This window comes from Crocuta crocuta, unplaced genomic scaffold (assembly GCF_008692635.1).
Source record: "Crocuta crocuta isolate KB4526 unplaced genomic scaffold, BGI_CrCroc_1.0 scaffold8, whole genome shotgun sequence".
NCBI classification, from domain to species: Eukaryota; Metazoa; Chordata; class Mammalia; order Carnivora; family Hyaenidae; genus Crocuta; species Crocuta crocuta.
The window spans coordinates 1,083,885-1,099,051 of record NW_027532162.1 but is presented as its reverse complement, the minus strand read 5'-3'; the positions used below and the strand labels follow the sequence as shown (position 1 = coordinate 1,099,051).

The 15,167-nt window shown below is 43.4% G+C and overlaps 1 protein-coding gene across 10 annotated transcripts in view; it reads left to right on the top strand.

The window, feature by feature from the left end:
- Nucleotides 1-15,167, top strand: part of MARK3 (microtubule affinity regulating kinase 3) — a 115,435-nt gene that overhangs the window by 94,103 nt on the left and 6,165 nt on the right. For all 10 annotated transcript variants that reach the window (XM_077776558.1, XM_077776556.1, XM_077776553.1 and 7 more), the window contains 2 exons: nucleotides 2,519-2,622; nucleotides 11,764-12,021. In XM_077776558.1, coding sequence (XP_077632684.1) covers nucleotides 2,519-2,622; nucleotides 11,764-12,021 — 362 coding nt within the window. The remainder of the gene's footprint in view (nucleotides 1-2,518; nucleotides 2,623-11,763; nucleotides 12,022-15,167) is intronic.

Genomic DNA, 15,167 nt, shown 5'->3' with positions numbered 1-15,167 from the left:
CATTTATTTATTTTTGAGAGACTGAGTAAGACCGTGTGAGCAGGGGAGGGTCAGAGAGAGAGGAAAACACAGAATCTGAAACAAGCTCCAGGCTCTGAGCTAGCTGTCCGCACAGAGCCCGACGTGAGGCTCAAATCCACAAGCCATGAGATCATGACCTGAGCTAAAGTCAGATGCTGACCGACTGAGCCACTCAGGCACCCCAACACTCCTGAAGTAATTTTAGAAGGAATTTGCAGAGATTGTACAGCCTTAGGGATATTCTGTGACTGCATTGTTTTCCTACAAAGTTAACAATGACACAGCCCTCCTTCTACCTCAAAAAAAATAAATAAATAAAATAAAAACCCTAGAGTGAGAGACCCACATAGAAGCTCAGCTGTTGCTTTTAGGAAGCTCTTATGCTATGTACCGTTCTGGGCATAAGAACTCATAAAGGAGCTCAACGGGTTTTGTCTGCTCCATCCTCTGCCCTGTGTTTTATCAGAGCAAACCCTGTGTGAAGTTTTGTTTTGGGATTTTTTTAATAATCTTTATTTTTCAAGAGAGCGCTCCCGTGTCTGCGAGAGGGGGAGTTGCAGAGAGAAGGAGACAGAAAATCCCAAACAGGCTCCACAGGCTGAAACTCACCAACTGTAAGATCATGACCTGAGCTGAGATCAAGAGTCGGTTCATTAACTGACTGAGCCATCCAGGCGCCCTGTGAAAAGGTTTTTTATTGGCTTTCTAATGCCGTAGAATTGGTTTCTCATGTCCTAGCCCCCACAATTTAAATTCAGTCTCCAGGGGCGCCTGGGTGACTCAGTAAGTTAAGCATCCGAATTTCGACATAGGTCATGATCTCATGGTGGTCCCTGGGTTCGAGCCCCAGGTCAGGCTCTGTGCTGACAGCTCGGAACCTGGAGCCTGCTTTGGATTCTGTGTCTCCGCATCTCTGTCGGCCCCTCCCCCACTCATGCTGTCTCTCTGTGTCTCAAAAATAAACATAAAAAAGTTTTTTTAAGCATTAGCTTTTTAAAAATTGGTGTGAAGTTCACATGACATATAATAACCACTTTGAAGCAGTAGTATCTAGTACATTCACAGTGTTGTGCAACCAGCACTTCTCTCTGGTTCTGAAAGTATTTCATTGCCCCAGAAATACATCCTGTACCATTAAAGTAATAGCTCTCCTCTCCCACATCCCCTGGCAACTACTAATCTGCTCGCTCTCCTGATGGATTGCATATAAATGGACTCCTCCAATATGCAACCTTTTGTGACCAGCCTCTTCCCTTCAGCACACTGATACTCTCTAGGTTCATCCAAGTCGTAACATGTATCAGCACTGCAGTCCTTTTTATGTTTCCATTTTTTGTTCTGTTCATCCCTTGGTGGACATTTAGATTGTTTCTGCCTTTTGACATTTGTGAGCAAATTTCTACCTGAACTTGAGTTTTCGTTTCTCTCAGATATAAACCTAGGAATGAAACTGCCCATTAACAGTTAATTCTGTTGAACTTTTTGAGGCACTGCCAAACTGTTTTCTGTAGTAACTGCACCATTCTTACCATATGTGAGAGTCCCTATTTCTCCACATCCTTGCCAACACTTGTTATTTTCTGTTTGTGGTTTTTTAATTATTGTTATTACATCTGTCCTAGTGGGTATAAAGTGGTACCTTGTTGTGACTTTGATTTCCATTTCTTTTATGACCAGTGGTGTTCAGTATCTTTTCATGTGCTTGTTGGCCATTTGTATACCTTCTATGGAGAAAGGCCTATTCAAGTCTTTTGCCCATTTTTTAAAAAAAATTTTTTAATGTTTTATTTATTTCTGAGAGAGAGAGAGGGAGAGAGGCAGTGTGAGCAAGGGAGGGTCAGAGAGAGAGAGGGAGACACAGAATCTGAAGCAGGCTCTGTCAGCACAGAGCCCGACATGGGGCTCGAACCCATGAACCATGAGATCACCACCTGAGCTGAGGTCAGACGCTCAACTGATTGAGCCAGCCAGGCGTCCCTCTTTTGCCCATTTTTAAACTGTACTGTTTGTGATTTTGTGGTTGAATTATAAGAGTTCTTTTTATATTCTGGATATTAAACCTTTACCAAATGTATAGTTTACAAACATTTTCTCCTATTCTGTAGGTTCTTTGTAATCTTTTAGCCAGTATTTTTGGTTTATTTAAAGATTAAATTGTTGGGGTGCCTGGGTGACTCAGTCGGTTAAGCTTCTCTCTTTGACTCAGGTCATGATCTCACAGTTTATGAGTTCTAGCCCTATGTTGGGCTCTGTGCTGACAGCTCGGAGCCTGGAGCCTGCTTCAGATTCTGTGTTTGCCTCTCACTCTGCCTCTTCCCCATTCATGTGTACTCGTGTGTGCTCTCTCTCTGTCTCAAAAATAAACATTAAAAATAAATGTAAAAATAAGTTTAAAAATAAAGATTAAATTGTTTGTGTGTATTTAGATAAGATTTTCTCATTGTACTATACATATTACTAAATGGTTTAAGACAAAAATACCCTTTTTTTTTTATAGAGTAATACAGCATCTGGTGGAATGACGCGACGTAATACTTATGTTTGCAGTGAAAGAACTACAGCTGATAGACATTCAGTAATTCAGAATGGGAAAGAAAACAGGTAGGAAATTTTACCTGTTTGCAAGAAGATTTGTTTTTCCCAAAAGGAATGGAAGTTACTTCTTAGTTATTGTAATAAAAATTCAGATGATAATGGTAAGTGTTCTTTCACGGTAAGTTAAATTTAAATGCAGAATTTTAGTGAGATACTAGATTTCCAAATTCCTCTTACTGTCCAGAGCCTGTCCGCCTGGCATCCTGTGTATGATGGTTGACAGGGTTGAGTTCAACCAGGGAGCTTTCCCACAGGAGACAGAGCTGAGGCGGTGGTGTCATTGTAGAATAGCAAATAGGGAAACGAGCATTGTTTTGTGTACATTAATAACTTGAACAAGGGGTAAAGCAAGGAGGGACGGGGATGTGAGGTGCAGGAGGTCGTGCCTCTAGAGGACGGCGTGAGGTAGGGGGGTGAGCCTTCAGTGACAGGCCAGCAGTCTCCTGGAGGAGCCCCTGTAGCCACACTTGAGAACCCCAGGGAGAGGTAGAGAGCAATCTTCTGGGAAGACGTTACTTTTAATCTGGCAGGGTAGCAGGCACACGTAGGGTAAGTACAACTTAAAATACAAATAAAGTAACGTGTCAGTAAGGAGACAATTATATCTTGTAAACAACTTTGTTGGGTTATCAAACAAAAACAAGTAGGGGGCACCTGGCTGGTTCATTCAGTGGTACATGTGACTCTTGATCTCAAGGTTATAAATTCAAGCCCCACATTGGGCATAGAGATAACCTAAAAATAATTTACAAATCTGGGGCACCTGAGTGACTCAGTCAGTTAAGCATCTGAGTCTTGATTCTGGCTCGGGTCATGATCATGTGGTTCCATGGGATCGAGCCCCACATCGGCCTCTATGCTGACAGTGTGGAGCCTGCTTGAGATTCTCTCTCTCTCCCTCCCTTTCTGCCCCTCTCCCACTCTCTCTCTCAAAATAAACATATATACATTAAAAAAAAAAGTTTACTTAAAAAATAATAATTTAAAAGTTAAAAAAAAAAAAAAGAAAAAAATTGAGTGGGATTAAGTAGGTCCAAAGACCATGGTTTGGGGAGAGAGAAAAAAAGAGAAGTTGTGATTGGTGCAGTAAATATATTCTGTATGGACAGATTTCTCAGGCAATATGGATTTTCCTTCTTTCTTTTGGTATGAGTAGCATATAAATTAAATTCAGAGGGTGAGATAAAGCCTCAGTGACCAGTTACAGTTCTGTAATTCTTGCCATCTTTCCTTGTCCCCTGGTCCTCTAACTTTAACATTGTATGGTCTCATCACAGTTCCGTGTCTGGCATCAAAATGATTTCTTTTTTTCTGACACTTACTTTTTTATTATTTATTTTTTTGTTAATGTTTATTTGAGAGACAGAATATGAGCAGGGCAGGGGCAGAGAGAGGGGGAGACACAGAATCTGAAGCAGGCTCCAGGCTCTGAGCTGTCAGCACAGAGCCCGACGCGGGGCTCAAACCCACGAACCGTGAGATCGTGACCTGAGCCAAAGTCAGATGCTTAACCGACTGAGCCAGCCAGGTGCCCCTGACATTTACTTTCTGAAATCGTATTGTATGGTTTCTGTTCCCTTTAGATCTCACTAGTCAAATGTTTGATCACTAACTTCTGTGACGGCCTGAACAAAGATTCCTCTTTCCTTTGTCATCCCTAAAACCAGACCATTTAGAATTTTCCTCTTCCATAGACCACTGAACTTTGAACTTGACATGAAGGTAAAAGCCTGTGATGGAAGATGATGTTGATTATTCAGTTCATTTTTAGAAATATTTACATTCTAGTATTCTCTTGTCTGATTCCTATGTGTGTGCTTGTTTTAATACTTTTTCCTTATGATTAAAACCCATGAGGGGTGCCTGGGTGGCTTAGTCGGTTAAGCGTCCGACTTTCACTTAGGTCATGATCTCGCGGTTTGTGGGTTCGAGCCCCGCGTCGGGCTCTGTGCTGACTGCCAGCTCAGAGCCTGGAGCCTGTTTCAGAGTCTGTGTCTCCCTCTCTCTCTGACCCTCCCCTACTCACACTGTCTCTCTCTCTCCTAGAAATAAATAAAATTAAAAAAAAAACATTAATAACTTGGATATATTATAGCAGCTGTGCTAGATAGCTTACAAATAATGAGTGGTATATATTTTTTTTAATAGTATAGTTTATTCTCTGGTAAAGTTTCTTTTATTAGTTACATTCTCAAATCTATCAAATTTCATTCAATTCAAAGTTATTTAATAGAGGATATCAGTAGGAGACTTAGAAGTTTCTAATATAAATGTTGTTTCATGATTCTTCTTCCTTTTGGAAATTCTTCTAAGTTGTTCATCTCTTCTGTCAGATGCCTTTTAAACTTTGAAAGTGTAATTCTCAGGGCATCTGGGTGGCTCAGTTGGTTGAGGGTGTCTTTGGCTTAGGTCATGATCTCAGGGTTTATGGGTTTGAGCCCATGTTGGGCTCTTATGCTGACAGCTCAGAGCCTGGAACCTGCTTCAGATTCTTTTTGTCTTTTTCTCTGCCCTGCTCATGCTTTATCCTTCTCTGTCTCTCAAATATGAATAAATGCTTTAAAAAAAATTTTTTTAGAAAGTACAATTCTCTGAGGTTCAGAGTCAGACTTTTTCAAAAGGCCATTAAGACGAGGATCTACTGTCTGCTACCCATCTTGTGTTTGTGTGTGTGTGCATGCTCTTCTAAACCCTTCCTTCCTGCAATTATCCGATTTCACTCTTTGGAAATAGTTGGAAGAATTCTGATTTCTTTGGAGTCCTTACCTTTGTGTCCTCCCTACAGACATCTTCCATATTGAGCTGCCTGCTCCTTACCCCAGCCTAGGCCTCATCACTTTCATTAGCTTAAGTCACTTAAATGTCTTGCTTTTGAAAATGTTATTTCTGTCTTTAGCCAAAGCCTCAGTGCCAAACCATACAAGATGGGACCCTTAGTTTTTATAATCTTTAGATTTTCTTTTTCTTTCTATCATATAAGTTAATGGAAGAACTGTGGAAAATTATTGGAGGGCGTGAATGCCAAAGTAGTCATATTTTTTACTGAAAAAATGAAGTTATAGCACTGAAGTTCACTAAATGTGACAACTTTCTCACTTGTGAAGTAGATGCTGAGATGTAAATTCAAGGCACTGGACCTTCTCTGTGCACAGATGACTTCCTAGGCAGATTGTTGATTTCTCCTCTCTCATATAGATCTACAACTCTGACTAAAATAGTGGTGAGCTGGGGCACCTGGGTGGCTTAGTCGGTTAAGCGTCCGACTTTCGCTTAGGTCATGATCTCGCGTTCGTGGGTTCGGGCCCCGCGTCGGGCTCTGTGCTGACTGCCAGCTCAAAGCCTGGAGCCTGTTTCAGTCTGTGACTCCCTCTCTCTCTGACCCTCCCCTGCTCATGCTGTCTCTCTTTCTCTCCTAGAAATAAATAAAAACATTTAAAAAATAAATAAATAAATAAAATAGTGGTGAGCTGTGGATTCCTGAGTCCATGTTAACTTCTGAAAGGACATTCATTTCATGTTTAACTGTGAATATATGGGATTTTTTTCGTGTGTGTGTGTATGTTTATACAGAATTCCAATCTGATCATGCTAGTGAAAACTGTACTTTTAAACCAAAGGCTGTACATGCCCCAAACAAGCTGTTTTTCAGCTGTCTTCAGAATCCTGCTATGAGCATAAGATGAGGTTTTTAAGCCTTGCCACTGGCCATGTGACCATTTTTTCCTTTTAATAATTAATTTTATGTGTTGATTCTTACTAGTGCAGTCTGTTTATTTACTGTATGAAAAATAAAGCCAATCAGTGTTGTTTAAGTGCATTTTTAGAAATATTTACATTCTGGGGCGCCTGGGTGGTTCAGTCGGTTGGGCGGCCGACTTCGGCTCAGGTCATGATCTCACAGTTCGTGGTTTCGAGCCCCGTGTCAGGCTCTGTGCTGACAGCCAGCTGAGAGCCTAGAGCATGTTTCGGATTCTGTATCTCCCTCTCTTTCTGACCCTCCCCTGCTCACAGTGTCTCTCTCAGAAATAAATAAAAACATTTAAAAAAATTTTTTTAAAGAAACATTTACATTCTAATATTCTGATTCCTATGTGTGTGCTTGCTTTAATACTTTTTCCTTATGGTTAAAACCTATTAATCAGAACTTACATGTTGTGGCAAACTGTTGCTTTGGCTTGAGCACATGTGAGTAGTTATCTGAGGAACACTGTTGTTTTGACACCAGGCATGCTAAAGTCCAGCTTATTTCCTCCACCTTCTTTTGATGGCAGTCTCTGAATATGGCCCCATTTCACCACTGACTGACAGCNGGCTTGAGCACATGTGAGTAGTTATCTGAGGAACACTGTTGTTTTGACACCAGGCATGCTAAAGTCCAGCTTATTTCCTGCTGCATCTCCGGATGTAATGAGTCCACCTTCTTTTGATGGCAGTCTCTGAAGATGGCCCCATTTCACCACTGACTGACAGTAAAAAGTAGGCATGAGAATGTGCAATTCCACCTTCAGCTATGTGGCTCCATCAGAACCATGTAGGTTCTTAACACCACTGAGCACAGGCACTGACACATAGTGCTCAGCAAAGACTAGCCTAGCAAAGGACTGGTGATAAACCATTCAGACGGGAATGTAAAGAATTTTCTTAGTTTATACTGACTTTTCGACTTAATTTTGCTAACCAACACAAATAACATGGACTCTTTTCTGCTTTTTCATAATGCCTTTAGATAGTTATAGAAACTGTTTTTAAGAATGACTATTGAAAATGTATCCACTTGAAGACCCTCGAAGAAAGAGTGTGATATGGTTGTAATAAAGCACAGCAGAACAGAACCTTTTTTTAAGTTTATTTTGAGAGCACATGCAAGTGGGGAAGAGGCATAGAGAAAGAGAGAATCCCAAACAGGCTCCACACTGCCAGCACAGAGCCTGACCAGGGGCTCAAACTCACAAACCATGAAATCGTGACCTGGGCTGAAATCAGGCGCTCAACCAGCTCAGCTACCCAGGTGTCCCAACAGAACCTTTTCAAATAAATTCTGGCATTTGATATTCTAGATAAGATTTTAAAAGTGTAAAATGGGTCTATTATTTTATCTCTTTATCCATTTGTCCTGCATCAAGGCACAGGGATTGAACAGAGAAGGTGTGATCACAGTTCAGACATGTATCTTTTAGATTATAGTTTTAATTTTACCTTTTCCCCATCACTGAGTATAGTTTGAATCAGCACCCAGAATATTTCTTGTCAGAAGGTTCTGCTGTAGGAGAGATGTCCTATCAAATTGAAAGTACCTGTCCTTGGGGCACCTGATGTGGGGGCTCAGTTGGTTAAGCATCTGACTCTTGATTTCGGCTGCTCAGGTCATGATCTCACAGTTCATGGGATTGAGCCCCCATGTTGGCCTCCACGCTGACAGTGCAGAGCCTGCTTGGGATTCTCTCTCTCTCTCTCTCTCTCTCTCTCTCTCTGTCTCTGTCTCTGTCTCTGTCTCTGTCTCTGTCTTTTCCTCTGCTGGCATGTGTGTGTTTTTCCTCCCTCTCTCAAAGTAAATAAACGTTAAAAAAAAAAAAATACCTGTGCTTTAGTCACCATACATGGATTCAGATTTCAGAAAAAAGATAATCAGGCATAAGCACAAAGCCATTAGGTTAATAGGAATCTCATGCAATTAAATTGTAAGAGACACATTGATATTTCTGTAAGTTAAGGTTTGAAAAGTGGGTCTCCCTTGGACCCAGAACTAGTAAAAATGTAATGCAGCTACAGTTTTGCTAATGTAGATGATTATGGGCTAGTGTATGAAATAGAACTGTCAGTTTTAACACTTGTCTGGCAGTAAAATTATGTCCAGTTCTTACATCAACCAACTTAGTGACCTTTTAGGATGTACAGCCCAGTATGATATTAGGGCTGTCTCTTGTAAATAGGATTTGTGACTTTATACAAATTTGAAATTCAGCAAATGTTCAGTGAATTTACTGTTTGCTAAATCAGTGGGCTCGAAGCCCACTGTAGAAGTCAAAAAAACACACCTGTTTTGTTCCTTTGTGAAACTCATGATGTGACATGGATTAAGTTTCTAAAATAATTCATTTAATTGCCTTTAGGGTTATTGTGTCAAAAACATAATAATTGGGGCGCCTGTGTGGCTCAGTCAGTTAAGTGTCTGACTTCGGCTCAGGTCATGATCTCACAGTTCGTGGGTTCGAGCCCCGTGTCAGGCTCTGTGCTTACAGCTTGGAGCCTGGAGTCTGATTCAGATTCTGTGTCTCCCTCTCTCTCTGACCCTTCCCTGCTCACACTGTCTCTCTCTCTCTCAGAAATAAATAAAACATTAAAAAATAAAATAAAATAAAGCACCTCTCTTCTCCCCAATATCAGGACTGCCAGAACTCCAGTTCATTAACTTATCTTTCCAGTTAGGAGAGCATTCATTGAAAGCCATGGTTCCAGGGCACTCTTTTGGGGAAGGGTCACTGGGGTAGCACAGGGTGGCAGGGGCACATACTCTGTACAAATGAGAATGATAAGCTCCTGTTGGGAGAGGGCATCAGGGAAGACTTCATGGAGAGGGTGACCTCTGGGTTGAATTTTGATGAAAATCAGAAGATGCCTGCATTCCAGGCACAGAGAATAGTTCCTCTGAAAGTTATTTGACCTGATGCATGACCAAGGGATTACACATCATTAGGAGGTCCAGAAAGTCAAGTTCCCAGAGGTAACAGAAGGTAGAGCCTGGAGCTACAGCTGTTGCCGCTGGGCTGTGGGTACCTGCGGGTGTGACCGGGATGCTAGGGTGGGAATTTGAACTCTGTCCTGAAGATGCAGCATGCTTTTAAAGGCTATAAGGCAATGAATGGCAAGGTCAGGTTTGCGTTTTGGGACGTTTGTGGTTATATGTTGGACAGGTTGAAAAGTGTACAGTGAAGACAGGCATTGAGGTGTAGGTCCGTGTGTGAGAGGAGAGGAGAGGTGTAAAGAGCCTGAGGTAGAGGTGGGGACATGTGTGCAGACTGACACGCAGGATCAGAGTCCTGAGTCCCTGGCTCTCCTCCAAGAGAGAAACTGCCTCTTTGGAACTCTGAGGACAGGATGTCTTGAGCTGGAATTAAGGAACAACGTGGCCATGGTGAGGCTCTTGTCTCTTACTCTGCCAGGAGGAGGCTCCAGGCATCCAGCCACATCCGTTGTTCTTTTTCTCTGTCTGTGAACAGTTAATTTACTCTTACTAGTTTTCCTGCCTTGAAAAAAGGTGTTCTGTTGACCCCTTAGGAGTTTTGACTATTGTCTATAAAGAAGTAAATATCCTTTGAGTAGGAAGATTCTCATCTATCTTGAAACAGCATAGGACAGGGGCGCCTGGGTGGCTTAGTTGGTTAAGCGTCTGACTTTCGCTTAGGTCATGATCTCGCAGTTCGTGGGTTCGAGCCCCGCATCGGGCTCTGTGCTGACTGCCAGCTCAGAGCCTGGAGCCTATTTCAGAGTCTGTATCTCCCTCTCTCTCTGACCCTCCCCTGCTCACGCTGTCTCTCTCTCTCTCTCTCTCTCTCCTAGAAATAAATAAAAATATTAAAAAAAAAAAAAACAGCATAGGACACTTTGATAGATACTAATTACTATATGTGTCATTTTACTAGTCCATTTAAAATGTATCTCTGTGCTTGGGGAACATGTCAAAAGCAGGGTGTGCTCATATAGATTCACACAACCACTTCACTTTGAATGGAGACATGTCTTTGAGGAAAGGCTTTATTTTGTACGTAGGTCAGAAAATCTTGCCCCTTCACATAAGTATTNACCTTTAAAGCTGATAAATCTTGAGGCGCATGTGTGGCTCAGTCAGTTAAGTGTCCAACTTCAGCTCAGGTCATGATCTTGAGGTCAGGTCATGATCAGATCAGAGCCTGGAGCCTACTTCAGATTCTGTGTCTCCCTCTCTCTGCCCCTCCCCTGCTCACTCTCTCTCTCTCTCTTTCTCTCTCTCAAAAATAAACGTTTTTTTAAAAGGCTAATAAATCTTTTACTTTATTTGGCGGGAGGCCAGGAGAGGGGGTGGAGGACAGGTGCAGGTCAATAAGTGCTACAGAATCCCCAACACAGTGTTAAGAGGAAAGTGTGTGCTTTAAAGAGCAGAGAACTCTTGGGGCGCCTGGGTGGCTTAGTCGGTTAAGCGTCCGACTTTCGCTTGGGTCATGATCTCGCGGTTCNAAAAAAAAAAAATTTTAAAAAAAAAAAAAAAAAAAAAAAAAAGAGCAGAGAACTCTTTTAGTCATTGTGCCGTCATGCTGTTATTTCTGCCCCCTGCCTGATCCCAGCCCCCTCCCAGCCTGACAGGGATGTTCACTTCTGCAGCCAGCCCTGCCTCAGTGGGTGAGACATCAAAAGGCCGATGTCCGTGCCAGCTCTGGGCACCCCTCCGATGATGGTGCCTCCAATAGATAGTGAAGGAGGTAACTACGAGGCTGTGTAAGAAAAGTGCACACTCCTTGTAACGTGTGCCCACCGCTGCTTCGTTCTGTGCTATGGATTTATAGTCCAGGATGAGTTACTGTGGCCCACAGGTGTCCCTCCTGTGTGTGGTTTCAGTTAAGCACATCCTGCCTCATGGTGTCCCTGGTGGTCTGTGCCTTTGCATACTACAGGGGGCGTAAGAGGTCCCCTCCTTCCCACAGTGCTCTTGCATGTGGGATTTCACAGGAAAACATGCCATTTGGATGTTTCTAAAACTGTTTAGTTGCCTGTTCTTCCTTTCATGTTTATTTCTTTCGGTGGCAGGGTTCTCAACACATAAGCACTTTGAGGAGGGAAGCAAAGGGAAAAAGCTTGAGTTAGCCATTCTTTGGCCTAGAATTTCCCTGCATTATTCTTGTCCTTGAAAATATGTACGTCCTTCCTATTCCCTTAAACCCCACGAGGCTCTGTCTCATTATATACTGTCTATTTGATACCCTTTCCTATGTAACTTGCCTTTTGTTGCTAAGTCCTATAAACTACCCCCTGGGGTCTAGATTTATTATAACTGATTTTGTCCACTGAATATAAAAGGTGTATATGGAGATGGTAGATTGTCTTGTGCCGTGTTTGCCATACAGCTGGGCTTTCGTCAGCCACGATGTGAGAGTCTGTTCTGTTCTGCTCTCCTAGCACTATTCCTGATCCGAGGACTCCTGTTGCTTCAACGCACAGCGTCAGCAGTGCAGCCACCCCAGACCGGCTCCGCTTCCCACGGGGCACCGCCAGCCGCAGCACTTTCCACGGGCAGCCCCGGGAGCGCCGGACTGCCACATATAACGGCCCGCCCGCCTCACCCAGCCTGTCCCATGAAGCCACACCACTGTCGCAGACTCGAAGCCGAGGCTCCACTAATCTTTTTAGTAAATTAACTTCAAAACTCACAAGGAGGTAAGTGCCAGGTGGTGCTGGTTGTTTGGAGCAAATGTAAGAGCAAAAGGAGAAATGTCTTCTCTGTCATGTGACGTGGCTGCCCGGATACTTTTCACGTTGTCTTTAGTTCATGTTTTTCTGGTTTATATATAGAACATTATACTTTAAAACCTTTTAGAATGGGAATTACAGAGCTCAGAGTCTTCCCGACACCAGAAGTCCCTCTAGCACTTGGGAGGTTGTTGTTCTCTTTGATTATTATTCCTTTTGATCACACATCTGTCCACACGGCATGTTTACCGCAGCTTCATGCAAGCTGGCACTTCGGAAGCGGTCACCGAGGAAGACAGTATGAGGTGTGGCCAGCCTGAACGCAGAGGGGAGAGACCTCTCTTCTTCTCTCATGTCATGCCAGTGTCCTTGAGGAACACTAAGTTTCTTAGGGTCTAAGTCTCAAAACTGTTCTCTCTGTTGGTCTCAGTAAGTTACAGTAAGAACAGAGTAACTTGCTTAAATGGTACAGTTTGGTGGATAAAATTCCTGATTTATTCTTACCAAGAATTAGTAAATCTGCTTGTGTATAAAATCCTTCGTGTGGTACTTTTTCCCTTGAGGTACTTTGAACTTTATTTCCGTTACCTAATATGGAGGCTGCAAAGGCCTAGAAGTCATTGACGACTCTGAGAGGAGGAAGAAGTGCCCCTTTGCACTGTAAGCACACAGGCAGAGGCACCTCTAGCTAGTCCCGCCCTCAGGAATCTGAGCGCCCTTGCGCTTTCAGGACTCCCAGGAGAGCTTCTTAGATGCTGAGCCTCACCAAGGATTAGTACGTCCAAGGCCTCCTGAAGCTTTGTCTGCTGCGTACCCTCTTGTTCATCTGTATTTTACTCAGGACAACAACGGGGTCTTCTCAGAGCCTGAAATAGCTGGCGCCCCCTGCGGCTCACTAGCCACCTGCTGTGTTTCCTTCCATTTTTGGTATTTAACCTATAAGCCAAATACCACTTTTTCAGGCTCCTTAATTCCCCCAGTAATTTTATGTTCTTTTAGATCAGTCTTTCTCCGGGTACTCTGTTTGTTGTCAGGATATGGCTACCAGGTTAAGAGGACTTCTGCTGTTTCTTATCATTGGCTAGAGTCTAGGCAGGTGCCAGAACTTACAGCAGCCTTTTGTTCTCTTCTCCGCCCCTTTGCTGAGACCCCTTTTTCCAAACTGGGCAGAATGGTCTAAAAGACTTTGCCAGGTTTGGGGCACCCACTCATGACCAGTACGAGAAGCAGGGAGCTCAATCCGGGAAGAGTCTGCCGACCCCCAGAATAATTCATTCCTTCTTTTAAGGGTCCTCCCATGGCTTGTCCCAGGCCTCCCTGTCCACTAGTTGCTTCATTATGGACTAGGCGGAAATGGAATCTGTCTCTGAAACTTGGCTGGTAGGAGATGGAGCCAGCTATCATTGACCTGGCTCTTTGCCTCCCTGCCCGTGCTTCATATCGATGGGTGTTTTGCCCTGTGAGAGCCCTGAGTGCAGAGGGGATATGCATCAGTTAAGTCTGTTTAAGATCTAGTTATAGGACAGGGGCGCCTGGGTGGCTTAGTCGGTTAAGCGTCCGACTTTCGCTCGGGTCATGATCTCGCGGTTCGTGGGTTCGAGCCCTGCGTCGGGTTCTGTGCTGACTGCCAGCTCAGAGCCTGGAGCCTATTTCAGAGTCTGTATCTCCCTCTCTCTCTCTGACCCTCCCCTGCTCACGCTGTCTCTCTCTCTCTCCTAGAAATAAATAAAAATATTAAAAAAAAAAAAAAAAGATTTATTTATAGGACAATCAATTCTATGTTTTTACACTTCGATCTATGATGGACTCTAAGTAAAACCTTATACATCAGGGGCTCCTGGCTGGCTCGGTCAGTAGAGCACAGGACTCTTGATCTCTGGGCTGTGAGTTTGAGCCCCGTGTTAGGTGAAGGAATTACTTAGAAATAAAATATTGGGGGACGCCTGGGTGGCTTGATCGGTTAAGCATTCGACTCTTGATCTCAGCTCAGGTCATGATCTCACAGTTTGTAAGTTCGAGACCCACACCAGGCTCTGTGCTAACAGCATGGACCCTGCTTGGTATTCTCTGTCTCCCTCTCTCTCAGCCCCTCCCCTCTTATGCTCTCTCTTTCAAAATAAATAAACCTTGAAAAGAAAAGAAAATCTTGGGGCACCTGGGTGGCTCAGTTGGTTAAACATCCAACTTCGGCTCAGGTCGTGATCTCACAGTTCATGGGCTTAAGCCCTGCATCACGCTCTGTGCTAAGAGCTCAGAGCCTGGAGCCTGTTTCAGATTCTGTGTCTTCCCCTCTCTCTGCCCCTCCCCTGCTCACACTCGGTCTCTCCTTCAAAAATAAAAAGTGTTTAAAATATATATATATATACATATATATATATCATATGTATAATATATATATGAATATAAAATCTACCGCCAACATGGGACTCAGACTCAACAACCCCAAGATCAAGAGTCACATGCCCTTCCTACTGAGATAGCCAGGCGCCCCTGATTGTCGCCTCTGTGCTGTTTTTTTCCTCATTGTGTGCTAAGTTAGGTAGATAGGTGTCCGTAGGTATATAGAGCTATACTTGTTTCTCATTGATAAACACGCATGTGTCACATACGTGCAAACACATTCTCACACACTCATGTGATCTCCAGGGTCCACCTTGTGTAGTAGATATTCTCCCAGTTGTGTAGAACAAGCTGGAGATGAGGTTCAGAGAGTTGAAGGCACATGTTCAAGATTCTACAGCCAAAAACTGCTGAGCCAGAAGTGTGCCTCCAGAAGAGGCCCTTCAGGCCGCACTGTGTGTGCTGCCCTGCAGATCGGCCAGGGATAGCGCGGGCTGGAACCTGTCCCTCATTCTCTCAGTTAGTGCATCTCATCCCTTTGAATTAAAATTGGAGACTGAGATTTCTTGGTTTAATTTTTTAAAAATCTCAGGGGTCATCTTATTTTATATTTCTAGGCAATTTCCACCCCTGAAGATTTGCAGAAACGTAGTCTTCTGTTAACGTTTGCAAACTGAGGCCTGTAACCTCCCCTGGTTACTGTACGTTAGGGGTAGTCTGTTTATTCTTGCTGCTGCCGTCAGTGTCAGCGGTTTATCCTGCCCTGACAATAA